Source organism: Mangifera indica, chromosome 11 (assembly GCF_011075055.1).
Source record: "Mangifera indica cultivar Alphonso chromosome 11, CATAS_Mindica_2.1, whole genome shotgun sequence".
NCBI lineage: Eukaryota > Viridiplantae > Streptophyta > Magnoliopsida > Sapindales > Anacardiaceae > Mangifera > Mangifera indica.
In genome coordinates, this window is record NC_058147.1 from 6339707 (window position 1) to 6367468 (window position 27762).

The 27762-nt window shown below is 33.3% G+C and overlaps 3 protein-coding genes across 3 annotated transcripts; 2 read left to right on the top strand and 1 right to left on the bottom strand.

The window, feature by feature from the left end:
* Nucleotides 1–1956: 1956 nt before the first annotated feature.
* LOC123229193 (agamous-like MADS-box protein MADS9) lies at nt 1957–4247 on the top strand. Its single transcript, XM_044654836.1, has 7 exons — nt 1957–2250; nt 2348–2414; nt 3297–3358; nt 3435–3534; nt 3658–3687; nt 3762–3806; nt 3918–4247. Exons 1-7 carry the CDS (start codon nt 2063–2065, stop codon nt 4080–4082), a joined length of 657 nt encoding a protein of 218 aa, XP_044510771.1. The 5' UTR covers nt 1957–2062; the 3' UTR covers nt 4083–4247.
* Nucleotides 4248–9199: 4952 nt separating this feature from the next.
* LOC123230000 lies at nt 9200–23419 on the top strand. The gene is made up of 18 exons (XM_044656084.1): nt 9200–9513; nt 9651–12993; nt 13321–13522; nt 13985–14142; nt 14747–14826; nt 15778–15909; nt 16010–16126; nt 16798–16890; nt 17483–17560; nt 18258–18314; nt 19138–19849; nt 19938–19993; nt 20407–20480; nt 20620–20702; nt 20801–20880; nt 21438–21517; nt 21889–21934; nt 22138–23419. Exons 2-18 carry the CDS (start codon nt 9879–9881, stop codon nt 23311–23313), a joined length of 6339 nt encoding a protein of 2112 aa, XP_044512019.1. The 5' UTR covers nt 9200–9513; nt 9651–9878; the 3' UTR covers nt 23314–23419.
* A 216-nt stretch (nt 23420–23635) lies between these two features.
* LOC123230001 (glutathione S-transferase TCHQD-like) lies at nt 23636–25974 on the bottom strand. The gene is made up of 3 exons (XM_044656085.1): nt 25784–25974; nt 24714–25021; nt 23636–24518 (listed from the first exon to the last, which is right to left on the bottom strand). Exons 2-3 carry the CDS (start codon nt 24920–24922, stop codon nt 23915–23917), a joined length of 813 nt encoding a protein of 270 aa, XP_044512020.1. The 5' UTR covers nt 24923–25021; nt 25784–25974; the 3' UTR covers nt 23636–23914.
* Nucleotides 25975–27762: the final 1788 nt, after the last annotated feature.

Sequence of the window (27762 nt, forward strand, 5' to 3'; positions counted from 1 at the left end):
TACTTTTCGACGAAGCATCATCGATATGGATGATGTTTCTTGACAACAAAACATCATCAATCAAGACATATAGTTGAGGTTGTATAGTTATGTACAAACAAAATGCGCCCACTAAGTGTTTTGTTCAAAGAATGGCTAGGGTTTTTTTTCCTGTTTGATAACAGTTTTGGACTCTGAAAATCATATTCTTTCTTTCTTTCCCTTGATACCGGAGCACAGCCAAGCCCTAGTATTCCTTTCTCCTTTTTATCATGTATTTATGCTTATCGTGAAACCTTTGACGGTTAAGATTTGATTATTACACCTTATCTGTACTTTACATCATTCAGACCTTTGTCAACAACATCTCTCCCCCCACTTACTTCATCATTGACACGTGTCCTTTACGTACGACAGATGTTGATGTGCACAACTTCATGTCTAACCCTAGACACCCTTTATGACCATTTCCTCCTAAACGTTTTCCGAATTTAAAGGTACCCAAATGTTTAAAAATTTAACAAATAAACCCAAAACTTGGTTTTCTAATTATATATGCTTTCAACTTGTTTCAAAAGAAGTTTTGTATCCTTTATCTTATTTTATTATTTCCCCATAATATTATTTTCATAATTTTAATTAAATTAGGTTTTTTAGTGTAAAATTATATAATAATTTTATTATTTATATATTTAATAAATAATATTATGTATACCCACTTTAGGTACATAATTATATACACATTTATATGCATGGTTATATAATTGAGTATTAATTTATTTTTAATTTAAAATCAACTAATTATATGATCATACATATAAGTGTGTATATATTTATGTACCAATATGGGTACATATAATTTTATTGATATTTAATAGTGAAAAAAAAGGCCAAAAGACTTATCCCCCACCCAAGGTATAGTGAAATTTCTATTAAAAAATTCAAACAACCACTCATAAACAAATTTTTGTTAAAAATTTCAATTAGAATTATAAGTAAAATTATCATTTTTTAAAAAATTTTAAAAATTAAACTTTTATCATATTTTTCTTCCTAGATTTAAAAAATTCATAATTGTCCCGTCAACCTAAAGTTTGAAAAGTGACAAATATCCCTTAGGATTTTTTTCCTTTCTCTCCAATGCTAATTTGTCATTTCTGACTGTCAACAGTCCTCCCTCTAGCCTTATCTCTCCTTTCCCTCTCTACTATCTTTGGTTGATACGTCATCTTCATCTCAAAGGAAGATGAATGATCTTTGTCTAAGACGAAAACAATTTCATTTTTATCTTAGTCGAAGACGATTAGAAAGGAAAGGGAGATAAATCGAGAGAGAGATAAGGTAAGGAGAGGATGGTTGACAACCGAAGACAATGAATCATCACCAAAGAGAAAAGGAATAAGCTCTATGAGGTATTTGTCACTTTTCAAATTTTAAATTGGGAGAAATTTTGAGATTTTTAAATTTGAAAAGGAAAATATGATAAAAATTTAATTTTTAAAATCTTAAATAAATGATTGTTTTATTTTTATTTTTAATTGAGATTTTTAATAAAATTTACTTATGGGTAGTGTTTAAATTTTAAAAAATTCAAGAGAGTAGGAATTTGGATTTTCACTATCCTTAGGTGGGAATAACTCTTTTGGCCAAAAGAAAATAACAAAACTTTGTACTTTTGTGGGAGGAAATTTCTTATAGACCCCTAGCGATAATAAACAGATAATCTTATTAGTCATACATAGTTTTGTTCCAAGTTAAGCCAATCTCTTGTCTTGTCCAAGTTTCCAAATATTGAACCTAAAATCTTTGATTAATGGAATGAGATTGCAGAGAGTCGTTGAGACTAATGGTTAAGAAGGTGATTCAAAACTAACAAAGCCAAATCAAACGTCAGGTATCAATACCCCTTAAACAAAGGCTCCCTTTCTCTGCCACTCAGAAAGTTTATTAAACTCAAACCAATTATAGTAATCTTTAACCCTTTTTCCCTTCCAACATCTCTTTATTATTATTCTACCTCAGTTCTTCCTTATCTTCTTCATTTTGCAACCAACAAAAAGAGGAAGGTGAAGAAATTATTGCCATGGGGAGAGGCAAGATTGAGATCAAGAGGATTGAAAACTCCAGCAACAGGCAGGTGACTTACTCCAAGAGAAGAAGTGGTATCATCAAGAAGGCTAAAGAGATCAGCGTTCTTTGTGATGCTCAAGTTTCTCTCATCATCTTTGCCAGTTCTGGGAAGATGCATGAATACTGTAGCCCTTCTACTACGTATGTTCAATTTCTTTTCTCATGGGTTGGTTTTTCTTTGCGTTTAACCTCTTTATTATTGATGGGTTCTGAAAATTATCTGGTTTTAATGGTGAAGTTTGGTTGATATTTTGGACAAATATCACAAGCAGTCTGGGAAGAAGCTGTGGGATGCTAAGCATGAGGTATACATAATATTAAAGATTAATATATTTTTTCTTCAACCCTTTTTGTCCATAATTTTCTCTGAGAAAATCTCATGTTTCATGCATGTCCCTAAAGGAAAATGACTCGTTTTCTTTGCTAAAAATATGATAAGAAACATCAAGTATGGATTCTATAAACAGATCTACAAATAGGATGATTGTGTTGTAGCATTCTCCTCTCTTTCTCTCTCTGAGTATTTTATTGATATTTATAGAAAAAAGAATCATGAAATTAAACTATATATGAAGCATATGTAACAACAGTGAACAGATCTGGACCGTCTGGTAAAAAAATGTCATTTCTTTCACTTCCTTTTCCTTGCAAAATAGTTGGTTTTTCAAGTCACATTATTAAACAATCATAAATCCGTTTTTCTTCTTCCCTTTACCTGATTCATAGGGATGTCTCTAGGGTTTTTTAAGTGAAGAGAGAGGGTTAATGTAAATTACATATAGATCTGTTCATGAACTCTCTCCTTTTTTGTATTTTTTTAATTAAAAAAAGTCTTACTTAAGTGAAACCTTGTTTTGGGTAGACTTAACTATATTAATTGAGTAAAACCTCAAGCCTAATAAGTGATACAATAATCATTAAATTAGATACGTTAAGAATTTAATTTGAAATATTAGAAAGAATTTAAACCTTTGTTTGCTTTCTTATGTTTGGAATTCCCTCCAAGTTGGTTTTTCTTTTTTATTGTTTTGGGTGTTGGGGTTGGATTGGGAAGGATTAATGAGAGTCTTTCACTTTAATTTAAGCTGAAGTTTTAATTTGCATTTGTGTGTTCTGTCAGATAATTATAATTAATTACTGGTTAAGGTTTTTCTTCTGATGAAAAATACGAAATTAACACGTCACAGAACCTCAGCAATGAAATTGAGAGAATCAAGAAAGAGAATGATAGCATGCAAATCAAGCTCAGGTATCAATAATTGAACTTTAAACTTACTTTCCTGCTCTCTCTCCATTATTTTTCAGCCCTCTACATGTTTCTGCAGGCACCTCAAAGGAGAAGATGTCACATCTTTGAACCACAAAGAGCTCATGGCGGTAGAGGAAGCCCTCGAAAATGGCCTCTCTGGTATTCGTGAGAAAAAGGCTAGTATCTAGTACTTACATATAATATTATTAAATATGTTTATGCACTTTATTGAAGCTCTCAAGCTAAAAGAGTTCTCAAATCCAATGTTTCTGATGTTTTCTCTTTGTTCTTCCTGACAGAACGAGAAGATTGAGGGAATGAGGAAACGGGTATGTATAAATCAAACAGTATCTTAATTAAATTTGTTTATCATGTCAACTTACGGTTTTGGCTGAACTTTCAGGGAAAAGTGTTGGAGGAAGAGCACAGATATCTCCAATTTGTTCTGGTATATTGCATATTCATCTTCTTTTTTTGTCAAATATAATGCATCTTATGGAACTAAACTTCGCTATACAAATGCATTTGGGTTGTTTGATTGATGATTAATGATGTGCAGAGGCAACAGGAGATTGCTAAGCAGCAGCAGGAGATGGCAATAGAGAGCAATGTGAGAGAGATTGATAGTGGGTATCAAAGAGAGAGCAGCGATCACTATACTTCACAGATGCCATTTGCCTTTCGGGTTCAGCCCATTCAGCCAAATCTCCAAGAAAGGATCTGATTAATTAAGTTATGAATCTTCCTTAATATCAGTGTGTTGTTGGTAATAAGATTTATGACATGAAACACTACTGCCTCCTCTTGTCACTTTGACCATGTGTTGACTAGGTTGATGTTAACTTGAATATTATTATTATGCTGTGAAAATTACTCTAATTTATCTCTATATTTTTATATATTCTTACCAAGTTATTAGGATTAAATGAATGTATTCATTCTTTGCTTATCAAAAAAAAGAAAAAAAAATTACTAGGATTAACATGTATGTATAAGAAATGATAATTCAATGTTTTCTTTTGCTTGCAATATGTGACATCTAGATATGTCGAAGGGGTCAAACCGAGTTGTGCTTTTAAAAATGGACAACCTATGATAATAAGAGCTTCCAAGTCATAAATATTTATACCAAAACTGGACACACACCCATTCAAAGTTAATGCATGGTCATGTATAAGAGCAAGGAATGAACACACATCCAAAGGAGATAAACAACCATTTGTAAAGTTGTCCTGATAGATATTTAGAGGTGCATGTGATACATTGCAACATTGAGAGGTGTTTGAGAGAGAATAAGAAAGGACATTATTATCATAGACATGTACATGATAGGTAAAGCTAGAGTTGAGATGAGTTTAAGATAGACTGAAGATTGTGAAATTATTAAGAGATATATTGATACATGTTTCATGGGAATAGGGTGATGAATAAAAGAGATCATGTAGAATACATGTGGAACCAAATGATTCTCATAGTATATGTGTGAGATATAAAGATCTTGAGATGTTGAAAGACTTAAATCACTCATGAAAACATGTGTTTCTCACAATTGAAGGGATATATTTTCTAGAAGGGTTATAGCAATGCCGCATTCATAACATCGGTTGTACACCTATAAAGAGTTGATATACCCATAATGATGATTTATCATTCACCTTATGCATCTATAAAGAGGTATTATGAGAGAAAGTCCATAGATTGGCGTCCATAAAGAGATATTGAGACAAGTTTATAAATATTGTGAATCATAATAACCTAAGAGATTTAGTCACATAGTTGGTTTCAAATCCCTATCTTAGCCCAGTCCAATCGATATTTAAATGAAAAATGAGAAAATAAATATAAATGTTTTCACCACCACGATTGTAAGTTATACATGTGATGTATTCCTTGTTATCAGAGATAGAGTAAAGATAAATCATAAATGATAAGAGAAATAAATATTAGAAATACGAAATAAATTGTGAAAGGAGAAGAATGATATTTGATTTATTGTAGGATATATGCTCCAACTTACAATAAAACGAACCGATTCTATTTGATTTTACAGGTGAGTGTTGATGTAGTGACTACGAAACGGTTGGTTAGCTGTGAAGCAACATGAGGGGGATGGTACTACATTTTATGCTTACAATGATGTGCTAATTGTTTATTTTAGATTTGTATAGTGTGCACACACTTTTGATAATTTTTATTGGATTGTTATGTTATGACACTTGATATATTTTTGCATGTTTTATGATATAAGGACATTTTGGAAATTTAGGATTTTATAAACCATTGCGCGACGATTGTGTCACGATTCCAATAAGATTTTTTGTTTGATTTCAGCCTTATTTTGGTTTCTAAAACATACTTTGGAAACTTATAATTGGGATTTTGAAACCCAATTTAAGGGGTTTCAAATTCTATAACAAATGTAGATGGCTTTGATACCAAATGCCCTATTATTTGATTAACACAGCCAAACAATTGTCACATCAATTGTATCTCAATACAACAAAATTATATATATAATTTTTATGCATACCTAATTACGTGTCATTATATGATTGAGTGTTAGTTTACCTTTAATTTTGAATTATTTAATCACGTGATAACACATCATTATTTGTACATAAATTTGTGAATAAAAATTATACTCATAATATTACTCCTACAAAAATACTTCAACAAATGGTTGTATAATACTAGAATAGAAGTTTTGCATTTAAACGAACATTAATTGTGTCATAATTGATGTATGATCAACTCTGAATCTAATGGAATTAAGTTTTAATCGTGTTCATGTTGTAGAAAGGAGACATTGCCCTAATTTTATCACAAGTTTACTAAGCTTTTTATTACAAGCTCAATAAATTTTAATAGTCTACGCTTGTAACTTATATTAATTAATTGTACATGAAATGTATTAGACTTTTACAAAGTAATCACAATATGTGTGTAAAAATTTCAACTAAATTATCTTTTATATGCCCACTTATATGTCTCACGGAAAGACTAGAGTCAATACACACCATGTAAAGGACCCTTCAAGGTTAGATTTTTGCATAATGAAAGAAAAAATAAATGTAATAAAAAATGAAAGAGTGCAAAACCCAAAAACTTACCAAATCTTTGACCCAAAAACACATATACTTATATAGAGTTTTAAAAATTCTAAACATTCACCTATGGATCAACTATTATTAAAATTTTCTTTTAAAATTAAGAATAAAATCATTGTTTTACCAGTAATATTAAAAAATATATAAGTCTATCTCATTTTCATACAGATTTTGAAAATTCATATTTTACCTTACAACCTCAACTTTGAAAAGTAATTTCCCCCTCCCCAAAAAAAAAAAATCCTAGAGTTTTCTCCTCTCTTCGATGACAATGATAGTGGTCGCCACCGTCTTCACCTTTAGCTTAGTCGTCTCCCTCATCTTTCGTCTCTGTTGACAAAGAAACGAAGACGAATTTGAAAATTTCTTGATGGAGAGATGAGACAACTTTGTCGAGGAAGACAAAGTTATTCGTTTCCGTCAACATCATCTATCAAGGAAAGAGACAGTCAAGTTAAAGATAGAGATGGTGGTGACTATTATCGTCGTAATCGTCATCACCGGAAAGAGGAGAGAACCTTAAGGATTTTTTTTTGGGGGGGGGGGGGGGGCCTAGAGGTGAAATACAAGTTTTCAAAACCCGAAAAGAAAAATGAGATAAAGTTTTATATTTTTAGTATTATTAGTAAAATGATAATTTTACTTTAACCTTAATAAAAAATTTTAACAACAATTAGTTCATAGATGGGTGTTTAAATTTTTAAAACTTTATAAATATATATTTATTTTTACATTAAAACTTGGGTGAAATCTGCATATAATCAGTAATCCATGGGTTCCCTCATAATTTTTGGGCTGGGTATCGGTTTGTATATTCTTTCGTTTGTACCTGTTTTTATCCGTATCCATTTCCAGCAACGGTTGGCAAGTATAAATTTGTGTCTCACTCATAAAAGAATTACTTAATGATTGGCATACTAAATTTGATTAGACGCATCACAATTTAACATGAATTTGATTTTCTTCTTCTTAAAGTGAAGTCCAAGATTATCAAACATAAATATAAAAAGGTATTTAGATGAAATCAATCCAACCTTGAGAAAAATACAGAAGAAAAGGTCTTCACCGAAAAGTCTTCAAAATTTTATTAGTTGACAATTAAATACTTTTAAATTTCAAAAAGGGCAAAACACTGTTTTCCACCTAAATTTTAGCTCAGTCTTAATAATATATCCGTGATAGATAAAAAATCTAAATACCTATCCATTTTTAAACTACTGTTAAATTTTTCATTAAATATAAAAATAAAATTGTTATTTAATAATAATATTAAAAATATATATAATTGTATTTTATTTTTCCTCTGAAATTTTAAAACTTAATATTTAACCCTATACCTAAATTCTAAAAAGTAACTTTTCCTCCCAAATCCATATGTTTTTCCTTCACCCCTCCCTCTGACCATCGATGAACAACAGGAACACATTGCTAAACAACTGTTGTCATCCTTGGATCATCTAGAGGTCATCCTTTGGATGACTCCATCCTTTTTTTTTGTCGTTGGTTCACTGTTCGCCAGAGAAAATGATTGAATTTAAAGTTTGGCATTCTAGGAGAGAAAAGTGAATTTTTTAAAACTTAATCAAGAGAGAAAACGTTCGTTTTCCAGTCTAAGGGAGGGGAAAAATGAGATGTAATTTTAATTATTTTAATATTAATGATAAAATAACGATTTTACCCTTTAACTCTAATAAAAAATTTATGAATGTGTCCTAATAAATTAAAACTTGAATAGGTATTTAAGTATATTTGTCATTTTACCAAAACTTAAGTGAAAAATTGTCTCTTTCCCTTTCTAAAAATGGTTTGAAAAATTTATTTATCAAATAAAAAATATTTTAGACACCATTAATAATTACATTTTTTTATTTCACTCTTATTTTTCCACCGAACCTAATTACTGTAATTCATAATATTTTATTGTTAAAATAAATATTATTATAAAAAAATATTTTTTAAAAATATTAATAAATAACTACATCTAATTAAAATTAATAATTATAATATTTAATTAAAATTATTAAAATATTTACGAGAATAATTATTTTAAAATATTACACACATTATTTTTTATATTATTTAAAAAGATAGATATTTTAATCAAATTAATAGTTAAAGTTAAAATAATAGAGAAATTAAAATTATTTTGATAAAATTTTAATTTTTAAGATAAAATTGTAATAAAATTATCATATATCTTATTTATCGAATCATTGTAACCTTTTTATTATTTATAAACAAAATAAAATAATTGATTATATTAGCCGAATCACATATTATATTATCAATAAAAAATGTAATTTTTTATATTATATATGAAATATCATATCATATCGTATGATACAATTTTTAAAAAATAAAATAATAATAAAAATACTAAAAATTTTAATTAACATGTTATTATTTTAAAAAATTTCATAAATACTTTTAAAAATTTAATATTTTTATATACATCTCTATTATATATATTTTTTTAAAATATTCGATTTATATATAATATATATCGTATTATAAGATATAAAATATATTATATAACATATTTATTATATTGTATTAATTTGATGTATTTTATAATATATATTATTTTTATTTATATTATAAAATATTTACCATATGTTATAAAATATTAATAATTATATAATTATCATGAACATCATCCAGCCAGCATTGTAATCAATAATACTGAACATTGAGGACCAACGTAACTAACCCACGTCAACTCTGCAAGAACCAAATTACCCTTATCAACCACACGTGTCGTACAAGGGTCAGCCGGTACCCTTCCAACCTTTTCAGATGGAAAAACCTCTCTCGGTCGGAGCCTCCAGTAATCCTTTTATCACCAACACAACGCTTCCATTTCTCTCTCTCTTTTTCTTGCTTTTTGAAAAATAAAGGAATCACTAAAATAAATACCTGCAACTGCAAATAATTAAAATAAATTCACTGTTCAGAGAAAATTTTTTTTTTAAAAATATGCTTAAATTGGGAAAAATTAACGAGTACTCCTTTCGTTCTTCGTCAGCCTAATATCTCTTCTCTAAACAGGTATGTTCGTTTGTTTTCGACAATAGTTAATCTGTTTAATCGATTTTTTATTTTCTTTTTGTGGGTATGTGCGTTGTTTATGTGGCACTGCATTTGGTTGCAAATTATGATATTGTTTTTTATTATGGCTTTTGCAGAGAATGGGATTTTAGGGTTTTAAAAAACTTCTTTACGTTCAGTTACTGGTTGGTTTTTGACGGTTTTGAATTTTGTTCAACGAAGGTGAGGAGTGGAACAGAGGTTAGGGTTTTGATTGCTGGTAGTTAGGCCTTGCATTGTGTTGGGTTACGTTTTTAGTTCGGTTTTGATGAATTTAATTGGGTTTAGGATAATGGGTGTTTGTTAGTTTGTTGAAGAATACTGAGATGGGTTTGTGCGAGGATTCAGCATCGGTTGATGAACCCTCGTGTGATTCTGATATTGAGAAGGATTCGTGTGTGGAGTTTAGGGAAAAGCTGGCCTCTGAGAGTTTTTGTTGCTCGGAGACTGGTTTTGATATGGTTGGTGCTAATGTGAAAAGCATTAATACAGTGGATCAGTGTTTGGGTTTGTATAGTGATGATGCAACTCATTGCCTGAGCTCTGATGATGTTGTAGAGGCAGGTATTGATGAAAGAGTTCGGTTGGTACCCAAGTTTGAAAATTTGGTTAGTGTGGGTTTGGAGAATGTGATGGATGATGAATGTGGTGTTAATGGGGTTTGTTTGAATGATAGTCAGAGTGAAGTGGATGTTTGTAATTTGCCAGATAGGTGTTTGGTTTTGTCTTCTGATGAAAACAATGTTTGTGTTACCTTGGCAAATGTTACAGAAATGGTTGCTGTGAAGAGAGTTGATTCAGTCAGTAAGTGTGAAAATGTGGCTGGTTGGGTTGTGGAGAAGAGGGTGGGTGATGTATGTGGGCCTTCTATGAATGACAGCCAGATTCAAGTAGATGTTTGTTGTCCAGAGAATGATGGATTGCACTTGGAAAATGGGGGGCTTCAAGGCAAGGATGGGATTGTGAAATCACCGGAGGGTTGTGAAATGCCCTTGCAAGGGGACACTTCAGGGATAAATCATGATCAACTGAATGTTCTAGAAGATGAGTTTAAGGGTGATAGGACTGTTGGTTGTCTCTGTGGTGAGGAGAGTTTGATTGAAGAGAAAAATGATGCTTTAGCTGTGGTTGAGAAAGATATTTGCAACAGAGGATTAACCTTGCGGAGCCCTGAACTAGCACTTGTGACCAGTTCACCAAGAAATAGTGCTCAACAGAATAATCAGAAGAGTGATAGGAGCATTGATTGCCCCTCTTTAGAAGGGGTAGTCGAGTTCATGGAAGAGAAAACAGATGCTTTAGTCAGGGTACAGGAAAATTCATGTGAAGAATTGCTGCCTTCACAATGTTGTGAAATGCCCACAGAATTAATGCCCCTGACTGGTTCACTGAAGAATCTGGTTCGCCAGGAAGATTCAGAAAATGATAAAAAAGCTGGCTATCCTACATCAGAAGGGGTTACAGAGTATATGGAAGAGAAAACCAATACTTGTGACCAAATGTTGTCTTCTCAAGGACGTGCACAGCCATCAGAGTTTACACCCAGAACTGGTTTACTGGGAAATTGCATTAACCAGAACGAGCAGAAGGGTGATGACACTATGAACGAAGTTATGGAAGCAAAAAATGATGCTTTCACTGGAACACAGCAGAATGAGATAAGTGATGATGGGATTATTGATAGTCACTCTGCAGTGGGTGTACCAGAGGTTGTGGAGGAAAAAACTGATGTCACAACTGGTGCAAAGGCTGAGATTTGCACTCAGGTGTTGCCTGTAGATGAAAGATTAAAGGAACATTCCTCTGGAATGTTGCCCAACTATTTTTTTGACAAATTGGTTTCATTGCAGTCATGCTTGCCCACTGGTGTTGATGAGATTGGCTCTGGTAATAGAGTGGAAGTGACAGATCTCATTCAGAAAGATCCCTTGATTGCTATTAGTTCTAACAGTACAGTTGACTGTTCTGGACAGACATATTGTGAAGAAAAAGATAATACCAGAGTTGATTGTTTCTCCAAACCTAAATATCCTGACATTATATCATCATACTCTAGAAGGAGCAGTCAAATAAGTAAATCATACCCAAAGACTAAGTTAAAAATGATTGTAAAGAATAGCAGGAATGCTACCAAAGTGAAAATCCCACACAGAAGTGTTGATATTATCTTCAAGGTTGCTAGAAGGAAGAGGAGCTCTCTCTCCAAACCGGCTCGTACTTCTATCTGGGGATTATTGGGCAACATTACTCAAATTTTCCGTAAGAGTGACGTGAGTAGGTCAGGTCAAGTTCAGAATCTAGGATCACAGAAAGCAAAAGGCGGCAAAGGAAGTCGAAAGCAGAATAAGGTTCGGGCCAGTGGATGCTCATTGGTTTCTAGTAAAAAAAATCATGATTCAAGTAAATGCCTCCGTTTGAAGGTTAAAGTAGGGAATAAAGTTTGTCAAAGTAGTCTGAATGTTATGGTTCCAAAGAAGGGTGACAACATTGCATCTTGTGATAATATTGTTGGTGATCATAGGGCCGTAGAATTTCCACAATTTGCCCATGGTGTTGAAGATAAATCAGGGGAAGAAGGGACTGACAGACAGCTTCAGTGTTTCAACAAGAATCCAGAGGAGACAGAAAAATACTCGGATGATTCTTTTGTGGATTTTCACCTAGCAAATAAGGAATTAGTGGGCACTGTATTTTTTGACGAGGCTGCTGCAGATGTTGCAGAGGATCATCTTGGGATTCCTTCTCATAAAGGGGCCCAGGGATTGGCAGGAATGACTGAGAACAATTATGTGAATCCTGGAACTTCACCAGATTCAGAAGTTATTGATGTAATTCCTGAGGCCCAAGTTGGTGGTAAATCTCAAGAAGGCTTGGATATAACCGTTTCAACTTCCTCCACATCTTTTGCTAGTACTAGCAGTAAGAGAGGGAAGAAGAAAGACAATGTCCTCCTTGCTGATGCATCAATACAGCAAGGAAGTTTGACAGTTTCAGCAAGCAAAAACAAAGCTAAACAACCAAAGAAACGTGGAGGCAGAAAGAAAAAGGGTGATGGTTTTTACTCCAGTGAGACTCTTTCTACATTCTCTGGTGCAAATGCTTCAAGCAACTCATCAAGCACTGTAGAACTCTGTGTGGAACCACTGCCTTCATCAGAAGAGACTGGACTTGGAAATATTGAAGAGGGAATGATATCTTCCATGAAATCTAAGGAATATCCACTTTCCAAAATTTCAAAATCTGGTGGGATGAGAAAGGAAAGGTCTAAAGTCTCTGGCTCAGCAAAGAGCAGGAGAAAAAATGCTTGTACACAGGGGGGAAAGCAGCGGAAGTCTGTTCAGAAAAGCAAAGTTCTGGAGAAGGGTGTTTTGATTACAAAAGGAGGAAAGAAAGTTCTTTGTGATCAGGTTGAAAACAAGATGGAAGATCAACCAAATATAGGTATTTGCACATCTAAATAATGAGTCCTGAACCCAAAGGTTGTTATCCCCTTGGTGTCACCTCCTGTAATGTTATATCCCTGGGCTACCAAGTTTGTTGGGACTAGGGACCATAGTTCCCACTTTTGAATACAGTTTATGCTATGATCGATTTCTGGGATATAACTTCAGGGGAGTGTAATTTTCATTTTTGTCCGGATCACACCATGTCATCTGTTTTAGTATATTTTCATGTTGCTGTTCTCATTGTTTTTCCTTACTGAATATATATTTCTTTGATAGACAAGATCAAGTATTTTTCTGATTTCCTCTTGAACTGATTCTGTAGGAAACCACATTGCTGATGATATTGAAAAAAATGAATCTGGCAACATTAGCGTATCTGATGATGTAGCTAAGGTGGGCATGGTATCAGCTGGTGTAAGTGAGCAGTGTTTACCTCCAGAAAGTGCTTGGGTGAGGTGTGATGAATGCTTAAAATGGCGGTGTATTCCAGTTGCACTTGCAAGCTCAGTTAACAACTGCAGATGGTAGGATATCCTAGTTCTTTGTTCATATTCTAAATATGCTCTCTATGGGACCACTGCAGGATATTTCTTCTAAGCACATTCTTTTAACCTATTTGATTTAGTTGGCTTTCAATTGAATTTGTAAATACTGAAATATCGTATCCATTTTGGTTTTTTTTTTTTCCCATCTATTCTGTTTAAGTGTGTTCAAATTGAGTACAAGGATAGGATAGTTTGAGGATTGAGTTATCTTAGTTCTCTGACACAAATTCCCATCTCAGTTGCATTTTGGAATCCAATTAGATGAGGATTATCTATTTTCACTTAGCTTTCCTTCTCTTATCTCTATTACTATGTTTTTAGCATCCGTCAAGGCAATCCTGAATACTATCTTTGATTGTGCCTCTTTTTACATTTTTGACCCTTTTCAAATTGTATATAAATATCCTCAATTAGTTTTGCTTTGAATTTTAATTGTTGAAGGGTCTGCAAGGACAACATGGATGAAGCCTTTGCTGATTGTTCAACACCTCAAGAGAAGTCAAATGAGGAGATTAATGCAGAGTTAGGTCTTTCTGATTTTGAAGAAGATGATGGTTCTTTAAATCCCAATGGACCAATGGATTGTCCAAGTATTGCAGGTATGCGATGCTTTCTATTGATGGTATTGTAGTGATAGGTGCCTGAGTTCTTCTCCAGCAACTTCACAGTTCCTCCGCCAATAATCCTGCAAACAACAATCTGCACTCAACCAATCCTCAACCAAAAGCAATAACATAGACAATAACTAATGGAAACAGCGAAGCACTGCAGTAACCAAGATTATAATGTAACAGTGATTACAGAACAATCTGGTGCTTGGCATTCAAGAGCCCTGCACTCTCCTTCCTTATTTCTTTGTCACAAATTCTCCTTTATTCCCCTGATTCTTCTCCACCCTTTATTCTCTTCATAACTGTCATGCCACATTCTTCCTCAACTCCCTGTGGTCCTGTCTTGCTTCCTGTGTGACTTCCACCTGTGTTTTCCAGTTTTCTGCCACTTGTGCTCTCTAATTTTCTTCCTTCTGTTTGTTTTTCCTTCTTGCTGGAAACGTAGACATGAGTCCTAACATGTAGTAAGATTCTGTTTAATCTTTCTTGAAACATGAATGGGCCAAAGGTTTTAAGTTCTCTTTTTTTTTTCTTTTTTTTTTTGACATTTTTACTCTCCAATTCTTTTTTGGGTGGTTTTGATGCATTGCAGCTACACCAGATCCAACTTTTAGGCGTCTTAATTCTAATGTATATCTACATCGCAGCCGTAAAACGCAAACAATTGATGAGGTTTGAATATGATTCATTCTGATTTTCACTTGTTTTTTTGGTTAATTGTGTTTGCTGCATTCTGTGTTTGTTATTGTAGATTTGTAAATTGGATTTTCTTATTTTATCTATAAATGTAAAAATCTGGGCTTATCTATAGAGGCACAAATGCTTCTAAAGTTCTGTGACCTGGCTATGTTCATATGTTATGGCCTAATTCCTCAACATTGTTAATTCGTTTATAAAGCTGGGCTATGTTTAAAGTCACTGAACAATACTTCTTCCATTTAGTTGTTTTTTAACGTAATACTTTCTAAGGGGGTGCCGTTCATTGCATTCTCATTCTACTTGTTTTGCTTTCCATAATGATCCTTTGTCAAAGAAATGGCATGGGGCCATCACCCAGTTCTTATGAATATGATGAAAACAAACCAGTTTAGAGTTGAAATCTTACTTTTATAAGGAAATTTTATATATATATTTTATATTATCCTTTGTAATTTTGTCTAGTTGTGTATATTTATGAGCATGTGCTTCCCATTCCTTTATCTGTTTCTCCTCTGAAGATTCTTGTTTATGCATGAATGCTTTTATGCTATGAGTGTTCTGTTTTCTTGTTAACTATTAATGACTGCCTTTTTTTTTCTTTTTTGCTTGATAATTAATGACTGTATTTCTTCTGGAATTCAATTTTTATCATGGTACAGTAATTTATAGGGTTGGGGGTGATTGACAATAGGATGTTTTTTTAGAGTTCTTCAAATTTACAATTTCTTGTGATTCACTCTCTCTGTCTCTCCCTTTTTCCCTGTCTGGAACAGTGATATTTGGTGACCAGATGGGGAATAAGTTAGCATACAAGTTTCACCAACTTGCTTTTTATATTGTTATTAGTTGTACTCTGATGAAAATTCTTGTTGTTAAGATTGGTCAATGTTTCTTCTGATTAAATTGTTTCTAAATATTAATCAGATAATGGTTTGCCATTGCAAGCCACCTCTAGATGGTAGCTTGGGCTGTGGAGATGAATGCCTGAATCGAATGCTTAACATTGAATGTGTTCAAGGCACCTGTCCTTGTGGTGACCTATGTTCAAATCAGCAGGTAATTCAGCTTCTGTTTGCAGATATATATATCACAATTGGTTCTTTGGATGTTGTTTGTTTGTGAAGAATATTTGTTTAGTCCAAATATCTGTTTGCAGTTCCAGAAACGCAAGTATGCTGACATGCGCTGGAGTCGTTGTGGGAAAAAGGGTCATGGGCTGCTGTTACAGGAGGATGTAACCAAAGGGCAATTTATTATTGAATATGTTGGAGAGGTAAATGTTCTTCAGTTCTTTTAGTCCAAAGATTAACTTCTCATGAGTTAAAGAAGGATGCATTCCTGGTGCTTTCTACCATGTAAAGATCATGTTTGCTAAATTTCTGCCACTTTTTAAGTAAACCATAGTTAAGCTGTGGTGCATGCTCACAGACACACACAAAAGCACAAATTATTATATGCATATAAATTCATATGTTTAAAGCTGGATCCAGTTAGACATGGTATAGAACCGGTACTAGACTGATTTTATTTATTTTGACTTCCGTTCGACTTCTCAAATTGTTACTTTGGAAAAATGCTCATGTTAAAACAAGAATTATTACCCCTTGCATGTCATATTGCATGGATTGGGTCTCAGTTAATATATCATTCATGATTTCGCATTTCCTGGCAGACCATATAATTTGAATTCAGTTGATCTAGTTCATTGATAAGTAGATTCAATCTTCCCATTTGCTATTATTTTTTCGGTGGGATGGCCTAGAAATATGTTTTTCTTTGTAAGTTATGATGGGCTATTATACTTTCGAGTTTTTCCCTTTGCATTATTTAATACTGATTATTCCTCTCTCTTTTTAGGTCTTTGTCTCTGTGTCTCTCTCTTTGTTATATACACATATTTATCAGTATTTTACTGCCAAGATTTCTATTTTATGTTCCAATCAGGTGCTTGACATGCAAACTTATGAGGCACGACAAAAGGAGTATGCAGCTCTTGGTCATAAGCATTTCTACTTCATGACATTAAATGGCAGTGAGGTTTGGATCTTCTTCATTACATAAACTGATTTCTAGTGTTGATATGTTGTTACATATTGCTAGTTTTTTAACATGTTTGCCTCAAAGTAGGCCTATTTTCACTCTATACTGAATAGCCAGTATGCCAAGATATTAATCCTAGGATGACCCAACTATAGTGCATATATTCTCTGTTTATTTGCATGGCTGAATATAATCAACTATCAAATGAAAAACACAGTCCTATATGACTCTGTGTTGTAATCTAATTAGTAGAATCGGGTTTTCAGGATTTGATCAGATGAACTGTCAGTCAAGAAGGCTTTAACACATTGTACAAACTAACCATGTTTTTCAAAGAAAAATCATGTTGAATAACAATTTATATCAGAAGTTTGAGCATATAAAAAGAGCCAAAAAGTTTTAACTTCTTAACTTGAAACTGCATATTCTGCTAAAATTATAGCCAAAAGTTTTAGAAGGATGTTGTCCTGTTTTAACTTAAAACCTTGCTTGTTATGTTAGTTTGTACTTTATTTGTCTTTTAGTTGTCTGATAGTCTTGCCATTATAGCTTCATTATGATTTCTTAATCATATTTTGAATTCTTACAGGTAATAGATGCATGTGCCAAGGGTAATCTAGGCCGTTTCATTAACCATAGTTGCAATCCTAACTGCCGTACTGAAAAGGTGAACATCCATATGAGCATTTTATACAAAATTTTAAATTCAAATTAGTTGTTTACTTTACTTTTTGTTATAATAATTTATATGATTAGGTCTACACCCATGTTCTCTTGCATAAGGAACTGCTGCATCTTTTCTTTTAATTTTTTCAAGAAAACTATCTTCAGAAGGCTCTTTTGGGTGTTCCTTTGTTTCTTTGTATTCTCATCTCTTGTTCTCATGGAGGAGCCCTACTACCATAGGAGTTCTATTTGGGGGGAATAGATAATTGGATGTTTCATGGTTAGGACTATTATTTTGGTCTTGATGAGGTTGATAATGAAGACACTGGAGAGGGTTATGGAGATGAAACAAACAATAAAGTACTGTAGTCTCCAGGCTTTTGTTGAAGATCTTTAATGCTTCTTTGATCTCAGTGGATTGTCTGTCAGTGATTTCTTTTATTAATACATTGTTGATTTTTTTTTTTAATTTTAATTACTAATTATAACTACTTTTTGATAATGAGTCAAATGTTGTAGTTAACCAGGTTATTTAATTTGTGTACTCTCTGGTTTACTCTTGTTGGCATGTTATTATTGCACAGTATTTTGTTGAGATTTTTTTTTACCTTGATTTATTATATATATACACAAGTTGCATGACTCTAATTCTTACAATGCTCACTTTTATTTCTGTTTTTTTTTTTTTTTTGGAGCAGTGGATGGTGAATGGAGAAATTTGTGTTGGACTTTTTGCGATTAGGGATATTAAGAAGGTATGTTTGCATCTGCCATCAATTAATTCTTTGTCTACCCACGGTTGGAGTCATCAATCACTACTTTTGTGCTGACTTGCTGGGGTGTTTTTGTTTTTGCCAGTCAATTGCATATGTCTGTTGATTGAAATTCTTGATGGTCAGGCTCTGTGAAATGAAAATTGCTGTGCTTTTTATATTTATTTATTGCTTTCAGAATTGGTTGAAAGTTCATTAGCACATCTTACTTCCAGTCAATGTCTGAAAGAGAAGGGCTTAAATGAACTTGTTATCTTCATGTATGAAACATAGGAAGGTCTGACTGATATTGTTTTCCTTGATTCAAGTAAAATGATGCATTCTTCAAAAATTTTAATTCTGCAGCTACTGTAAAACCTTTAATGTGCTGACCATTTGTGGAATAAATTATTTAGAGATTTTGTTTGCTGTTGTATGAAAAGTATAGAGAATTGCTGGTCTTTTTTACAGTATTTGATTATTTTGTTTTAGTACAACGGTTTTTTCAAGAGACCAGCTACCAAGACTGAATTAGAATTTAGTCTCAGTCCATATGGGACTTTTTGATCTTAAAAACTCAGATATGCTATGGGACTGATTTCACCAGTCTGTCACTTACCTCCATCCCAGTTTTGTTGTGGCAAATCTCATATTTAAATCTGACACTTCTTTTACGTTGGCAACTCATTTCTGTTTTTGATGAGACGCCCACTTCCTTTTTGCAATAAAAAAATATACTGCATGAGTCAGATGGCCTGGTGGCCTGACTTGCAGACTCATAAATCCACATCCCAGTTATTTTCTTGTATGCTTCAATGTTTTTCAGCATGAAGAGCTGACATTTGACTACAACTATGTGAGAGTGTTTGGAGCTGCTGCCAAAAAATGTTATTGCGGTTCTCCTCAATGTCGGGGTTATATAGGTGGGGATCCACTAAATACTGAAGTAATTTATCAAGGTGATTCAGATGAGGAATATCCTGAACCTTTGATGCTTGAAGATGGAGATGATTTGGAAAGTGCTGTAACCAGAGCCAGTTCCTTCTATGGTGACAAGACTCAGTATCCTTTAAAAAATAAAGATAAAATTGATGATTCTGTCAGAGCTGTTCAACAACCAGGGATCTTCATAGAAGTTGAGAACCTTGTGAACCTGTCTGCATCTGACATTTCCCAATTGCACAGTTCATTGGAAGTGCAAGCAAAAGGAAAATATCATTCAGCTCAGCCAGAAAGTTCCATAGAAGCAAAAGATGTAAATCGTTTATCAATATCCACTGTTTGTCAAGAGATTTCCATGGAAGAAGATAGTGGTGATGCTAATAGGAAAGACAACTCCGATACAGTTGATGACAAGCAAGGGTCGCTAAAACCTCGCCCTCATATAAAAACTTCACATTCATCTGGCTTTATGAAGAAAGGGAAGATTAGTAGTAGTCATCTAAACAGAAACAAAGTTAAGATGGCAGCCAACAAATTTCAGCTTATCAAACCCAAGAAAGTAGTGGAAGGTTCTTTTAGTGGCCGTTTTGAAGCAGGTCAGGGACCTTGTTTTTACTTATTATGACATAACATGTTCTTGCTTAGGGTGATAATTTTAATGATAAATGCTTGACAATGCTGCAGTTCAGGAGAAATTGAACGAGTTGCTGGATGCCAATGGAGGCATAAGTAAACGAAAAGTGAGTAAATTTTGCATTGTCCTATTTGAGTGTTTGAATTTGATTTCTTTCTGTTTGGCCCGTGGAATGCTGTTGGAATGCTGTTGGTGCAGGTTTAATAGTCTCTCTAAAAAAGCAGAAGAAACCGTGGTGGTTTCTGCTGTTTGATCATTAAACATGTCTCACTTTGTTGCTTTTATTCCTTTTAGGCTCCACTAACAACTAAATGATAAATCATTATAAATTCTAAAATTTCCAAACATTGATAACTCATAAAGATCACTGAAGGTCACATTTTGACATATAAAAGTGTCAAACACACTACCACACATCCATTTTCAAATGTATCAAAAGATCACTGAAGCATGCTATTTTTCCTCTGTGTGAAACATGACTCACCCAATTTCTTTTTTCTTGTGTATATATTCTAACAGGATGCTCCTAAAGGATATTTGAAGCTTCTGCTACTGACTGCTGCATCGGGTGATAGTGGCGAAGCAATTCAGAGGTCATTTAAGAGTTTTCTTCATTTTATATATTATGTTAGATGTCTCACTATGCCATTTATACCTTTTTCCATTAAGGTCTCAATTCCACTATTGTCTCTTTTCTTTTCTTTGTTTGATTTTAGTTTATTTGTTTTGCAGTAATCGAGATCTATCAATGATTCTTGATGCACTTTTGAAAACAAAATCACGAGTAGTGTTGTTAGATATAATCAACAAAAATGGTAGTGTTTTCTTGCTTGTGTTGCGTGCACTCAATTTTATTTACCATGTGTCGTGGAATAAAGAAATTTTAGTTTGGATTCTTTATTTTCATTTCCAGGTTTACAGATGCTGCACAACATGATGAAGCAGTATAGAAGGAACTTTAAAAAGATTCCAATTCTCCGGAAGCTTCTGAAGGTCTGCTTGCTGTGAACCAACCTTTGACTTAACTGAACATGATCTGTACCACTATTAACTTAATTGTACATGGTTGTTTTAATAATTCATTGCATAAAGTTTCTTTAGGATATCAAGCATTGTCTTTTACCCTCTATAGGTTTGGGATTGTGTCATGAATTTAATGTAGAAGAATTTGTATAAAGAGATGAAAAATAACTTGTTAAAGAACAGGAATGCTTATTTCACCTTTCAAGACTACATAGGAGTGAAGATTATCTTTTAGAAGTTGGATATCTTTAATTATCATACAGTCTATACGAGTGTGCAGGTATAGTCTGGTGAACATTCCATCTGCACTTGGTTCAGTAGAGCAAACCAACTTTTGAAATATGGTTATTTTGGGTCAGTAGGAGGGTCTGTTTCATATATTATGAACATTAAATTGTACCTGGAACCTTCATGAATGGCTTAAATACTTGCATATAGTCTACTGGAATTTGATGAAATTAGAACTGTTTTTAGTGATCTGATTGCATAAAAATCATCACCATTCAGCTAACTGACTGCATCTGCAGGTTTTAGAATATTTAGCAGTGAGGCAGATTCTTTCACGGGATCATATACTCTCTGGTCCTCCTTGTGCTGGAATGGAAAGGTTAGAAAAATATATCTGTTTTTTATATTGCTTGAAATTTTGTGATTGTTTATTCGCTTTTTCCAATAAAATAGGGATCTTTCCTTTTGAATTTTGTTTGGTAATTATGATGGGACTGGATTCAACAAAAAGCACTTATGGATCTAGCATTAATTTATGAGCAATGTTATGTGCACTTGGTTTTAAATACTCAGATGTTATGTCATTATGTGATACCTAATTACATGATAATATTAGGTATTTAAACCTAAATGTACATAATTTTATTGTTAATCTATTACATACAACAACTACCAAAGCAAGTTATTAATGCTGCTGATCCATAAAAAACATTTATTACATTTTCCTGAGAGCTGTGCTTTCTTTTGCAGCTTTAGGGAGTCTATACTGTCATTCACTGAGCACGATGACAAGCAGGTTTGTTTAAAGCTATCTTGAATGGATTTTTAATCTTGTACGTAAATTTCATTTACGGGAAAAGGTTATGTATCATTTTGCCTCTGTAAAGTGTCATTTGTTGCAAATAGTGTTTTTACAGATACATACATAAATAAATAAACAAATAAGTTCAGTTTTCTTGGCGACAATTTCATTGTAATCAGTACTTTGTGCTCTAACAGGTTCATCAAATTGCACGGAATTTTAGAGATAAATGGATTCCTAAACCTTTCAGAAAACCTAGCTACATGGACAGGGATGGTGGCAGGATCGATTTTATCAGGGGTGTTAACTGCAATAGGTTCTTAGCTTCTCATAATCGATGGCATGATCAAGGCTCAAGACCTCCAGAAGCAATTGATTGTGCCACACAGTCAGTCACAATCACTTCTGTGGATGGTACAGCCAATAAGATGGGATCTGCGCCTTGTACTGGTGGTCTTCAGATAACTGGCTCCGCAACTCGCAAACGTAAAAGTCGATGGGATCAGCCAGCAGAACCAGACCTAGATTCAAGATTTGTTACTCATAAGGAACATAAGCATGAATCTACATTGCAACAGCAGTGTGAAAATTCCAGCTCATTTTCCGTTAGAGGTCAACTAATGCCCAATCATGCTGATAAGCTGAGCAGAGAAGACAGCAACTGCCCTAACTGTGTCCACAACTACTATAACCGAGATGAAGCTGTTAGCTCTGAAGATGGGGGGCAAACTACTCAAGAAGATGCTCCACCGGGTTTTTCATCTCCCTTTAACGTACCTCCCGGTTCATCAGATGCCTCGTCAACTACTAATCTTCCTCAGCAAAGTGTTTTACATCAAAAGTGTTTATGTGATGTGGCTATTGGGCATCCTCAGCAGAAATTCATTTCGAAAAAGCCTGTTTCATATGGTATTCCATTACATATTTTGCAGCAGTTTGGGTCACCCCAAGCTGAAACTCCCGATAGCTGGGTTATTGCTCCAGGCATGATTTTCCATCCTTTTCCACCTTTACCCCCATTTCCCCGTGACAAGAGGGCCCCTCCACCCGTTTGTACTGATAGCTGTAAAACTGTCACTGAAACTATAGAAGAATTGCAACAAGACAATCACTGCTTACCCACTTGCCATCCTGAGGAAGACAATCCAAGCACAACAGGAACTAACCAATCAGATGCAGAAATACAACAAACATGTAAACGAATGAGGGGATCGTCAAATGATTTGGGGAGAAGGTACTTCAGGCAACAGAAAAGGAAGGGGCCCCCATGGCTTTGGAGAAGAAATGAGCTTTCTTATTGTTCACAGGATATTAGAGCGGATAAACCAAGCAGTAATTTTTATCAGCGTCAATCCCAACAAAATCATCATTGAATTGATTTATAGGAATTCTGGATTTTTCATCCACCCCATTAATGTATTCTCAATTCTTTTACTTGTGGGTTTCATTTTTCTATGAAAATTTTATTCAATTTCAGAATTCCAGTCCAGGTTATAACGTTACAGCTGAGGGAAATAATGGTCCAATTTTTTGGATATCGACCCATTTGCACTCTCGTCATGGAGGTATCCATTCTTGTTTATGGTTTTTGTATTATTTTATCATATAGAAATCAAAATGCCTTCGAATGATTTAATTAGTAGAATGAAAGATTATCATATTTGCTCGTCTCTGCCGTTGAAATATGCTTTAAAATGAAAGAAATCGAACTGTTTCTGTATAGTAATTATCCTGCAAATGGACATTTATCCAATAGTTTTCCAGTCTGCCCTGCTGTTACACCTTCAGTACAAGACCAAATTTACTTACAAAGCTCAGAATCAAACTATTAATGCATCATGCTCAAAAAGATAGGCTTTACATGAGACAAATTTGGAAGACCCACTCCAAATAAAACTTCCTACCAAGATTTTTCTTTCGCTTCTCAACATTTCTAATTTACAGAATAGAACTCAAAACATTCATCAGTTTTCATCAATATCTCTTTAGCGCACTTCTGATACGAACATACCACCATGTTTTAAGTAATGTTCTGTACTTCCTCCAGCCACTGAAATACTTCCCAACTACCTTTTTATAGCTAGGCCTATGCTGCACTATACTCCAGTACTCAGCTATGTTTGGCCGACAATTTACGTACTCATCTTCTAAACCCAGGAGCACCAAACGCTCCAATACTGGAATAAGCATAACATCTGCCATGGTAAACGCCTCGCCTGCTAAATATGATGTTTCATTCAGCTTTGTTTCCACTTCATCAAGAAGTCTAACGAGATGCTCTTTGCTCCGTTTCACAACATCTGGATTTTTCAGCTTGTCTTCTGTTTCATATGCTTCTTTTAGCTTCCAATGGTATGCAGTTGCAAGATTGGGCGATTCTGCCATCCGTGCAATCACAACTCTCCTAAGGAATTTGGATACATAGCAGCGATATTTCTCAGGGATATGGGAAAGCGTAAAATATTTGGGGTCCCAATCTTGTATCTTATGCAGCCACCCAACCACTTCTCTGCTACTAGAGGTCAGGTCATCAGCACTGACAGCACCTGAAGAGATGACTGCTATCCTCTCTATATACCTGCAAATTTCTAAATAACATCAAAATCTTCTCGTCTTTATATGGAAATCAATTTCAAAAATAATACGTCTTGAGGTTTAAAGAAAAGTAAAACAAGTGGTCAGTTAGCTTGTTATGTCTTTGGGTCTTCGAGAAACTTCAATACAATCCAAAAATCATTCTAAAGGGATATTAAGTAATGGAGGACAGACTTACTGGATTATCTCAATAGTGTCAAAAATGATATGTGAACCATTCTTAAAAACCGGTAGTTTAGCATGCAGGTTCATCCTAAAGAAGGAAGAGTCCATGTTCTTCCCAGTTATGGGGTTAACATGGAATGATGTGTAATCAATGCCTTTCTCTTCTAAAGCAAGTCTCACTTTTTGGCTGTCTAAAGAAATTGGATGATGATACAGCTGCATGATTTAATAAACATCGGCTCTCAGGATGTTACTCCAACAGAGAGAAAATTGAGAGCTTAAGTATCAACTGCAATAAAAGAGAATAACCAAGAGCTGCAGCTGAAATATTAAGAGAAAAGGCTATCAGCAATTTTAAAGTTAGGCCGATTAATAAGAGAATAACGCCATACAACTAGTAATCTTTAGAGGTTACTGTGCTCAAAAAGCAAAACTCTTTAAACGCAAATCAGTTAAAATTATCACCCTGCTCAAGCCACAAGACACTGATTGTATGTGAATAACTTTAGAGGTTCATCCAATGGTTATGGCATGTTTTTATGCAAGAAAGAGATAGAACCCAAATCAGCTTGAACGTTATGTGATTTTTTATGCAACACTAATGGTCTTTTGCAACCCTTTATCCAAGCTCCAAAAGACTAACTTATTTGCAGTATATAGCAGGAAAGAAGTTCAGCAAAAAGCCATGCACTAAGCCAATCTTGTGTTCTAGTTGCCAATTCAGGCATTCAAATGAAACCAATTAGTATCAGCAATGGATTCTAGTATCCCCCATTGAAAAAGAATAAACAAAAGAACACAACATAGCTTAAATGCCAAAATATACATTCAATACATACAGAGCTCAAAACACAGAGCAATAACCAGTCAATTTCAGCAGCTCAATTCACACAAAATCTTTTCATGCAAAAGTGAAACAGTATCAAAGTAGAGAATTCAACAAATAAAAGAAGAGAAAACTTAATCACAGAATCAAAGAAGAGTAAGAAAAAGAAGAAAAGACCCCCTACCAAGAAACAAAAAGGAAGAAAGGTTAAGAAAACACAATAACAAACTTAAAAGGGAGTAGAAACATAGTCATACCCAGATGAAGATGACGGGAAAGTTGTAGTCTGGAAAGCGTTTTAGTGATATGCAGGGGCGCCTGAAAAAGATTAATAACTTTTTGTGGACTTAACAGGAACACAAAAAAATTAAAGTGAAAAATTTAAGGTAGAGAGGAGAAGGGAAAGAGAACATTGAATGTTGGCAGAGGAACTTATGCTTCCCATTTGGAAAGTGCAAAGAATAGAATAGAATAGACTAGTTTGGAAGAACCCACTGTTCACTACTCGCTAGAGTAGGAATCTTAGTTATACTCGCTGTGATCGATTGCCACATTGAATTGAGATTAACTGAAGAATTAATTATTAATTAGATGACAATTTTCAACCTATTATGGACATAATATGATTGGATATGTAAAACTCTGGTGAAGATTAAATTTTTCTTATAGAAAAATAATTCCGGTTATCGTAACATAATTTAAAACTTAATTGGGTTATATTTTAATTAATATGATTATAATTTGAATTAATTTAAATTTTAGATTAATATTATTATAATAGAATTTATTAAATATGGATTGAATAAATATTAGAGAACAAGTATCGATAATATTTGAAATTCTTATATATAACATATAGATTCATCTATGTATAATTATAAATACTCTAATTATTATCGATTTTTAAAAATAAAATTTTATTTTATTTTTCAGCATTAAAAATAAGATTCAGTTATTAAGAATATTGATATGATTTAAAAGGTCTTAATAACCTTAACATATATAAGATTGGATTAGTATTAAAAATTTTTAACACATATCTAATTTGGTATGAGTTGAGATTTAGGATCTTTGACCCAAAGTTTGAAATAATACTATACAAATATGACATAATGATATGAATTGTCAACTCTATTTTTAATTATGAAGTTTCATGTTGTGAAAAATAACACTATGTAATATTATTTAAACAAACATTACTAGAGTATATTTGATTAATGGTATTAAAATATTATTCTAGTAATTTATTTTTTATTATTTATATTATTTTGTTTGGTTTGTAAGTAACAAAAAAATTTGGTAATATTTTGTTACTAATAATGATGTGACAGATAATATAATAGAGAAGCGTAATGGTACAGAGAGGTGCTTGTGTAGGGGCGCAAATGCAGAAACATGTGCACAAGGGGCATCACACAGACGAGATCGTTAGTCGTGCGAGTGTGCAAGGGTGACACAGAGGTGCAAGGGCACACAAAGTGAGTGTACAAGAGCAACGCATAATTAGAGATGTAGAGAAGAGCGAGTGTGAGTGCAACACAAAAACAGAAGTGCAACACACTAAGATACAGAGACACGCATAGGGTACAATCTGTCTTAGGTATTCAAAGATTATCAATATAATCTTAATTTTATTACAATTAAATCTGTATTTATTATTTTTTTAGGATAAAAATACAATTATTTTTAATTAATATAACAAACAACATAAATGCTCAATTAGATAATGTTGTAATACTTATCAAGTTGGTTTTTTTTTTTTTTTTTAAACTAAGAATCCCACATTTTACATTAATGTTAGGTGTAGATAGAATACAAAGATAAAATATATACGCAAAAACTCTACTATTTGATAAGTTGAGAAAGAATTTTATTCCCATATGATATTCATGTCAATTTTGTTAGTATGAATTTATGGATACACTTTCAATCAAAGCCCTTATATGTTGTAATAATAATCGAAATAATAAAATTATGTGTATACATTTTCGATATATAATTTGAGTATACAGATAACGTGTCATCATATAATTAGATGATTTTAAATTAAAGATAAAATAATAATAATTATTTATTAACATATCATCTATATATTTAAATTATATATGAAAAATATGTATATATAATATTTCTTAAATCAAAATAATGAGTTGTAGAAGGAGGCAGGCAGTGCCTTGTTTTGGAAAATCAAGCCCACCATGATCAAAAGAGAAGAATTAGGGTGAATATAACATAT

Excerpts from the sequence above, each read along its gene's own strand:
- LOC123229193 (XM_044654836.1), top strand. The coding sequence starts at position 2,063 with ATGGGGAGAGGCAAGATTGAGATCAAGAGGATTGAAAACTCCAGCAAC. Across the intron at positions 3,688-3,761 it reads TTGAGGGAATGAGGAAACGG|GGAAAAGTGTTGGAGGAAGA; the intron begins GTATGTATAAAT and ends CTGAACTTTCAG. Across the intron at positions 3,807-3,917 it reads GATATCTCCAATTTGTTCTG|AGGCAACAGGAGATTGCTAA; the intron begins GTATATTGCATA and ends AATGATGTGCAG.
- LOC123230000 (XM_044656084.1), top strand. The coding sequence starts at position 9,879 with ATGGGTTTGTGCGAGGATTCAGCATCGGTTGATGAACCCTCGTGTGAT. Across the intron at positions 12,994-13,320 it reads GGAAGATCAACCAAATATAG|GAAACCACATTGCTGATGAT; the intron begins GTATTTGCACAT and ends CTGATTCTGTAG. Across the intron at positions 14,143-14,746 it reads GGATTGTCCAAGTATTGCAG|CTACACCAGATCCAACTTTT; the intron begins GTATGCGATGCT and ends GATGCATTGCAG.
- LOC123230001 (XM_044656085.1), bottom strand. The coding sequence starts at position 24,922 with ATGCAGCTGTATCATCATCCAATTTCTTTAGACAGCCAAAAAGTGAGA. Across the intron at positions 24,519-24,713 it reads GACACTATTGAGATAATCCA|GTATATAGAGAGGATAGCAG; the intron begins GTAAGTCTGTCC and ends AGAAATTTGCAG.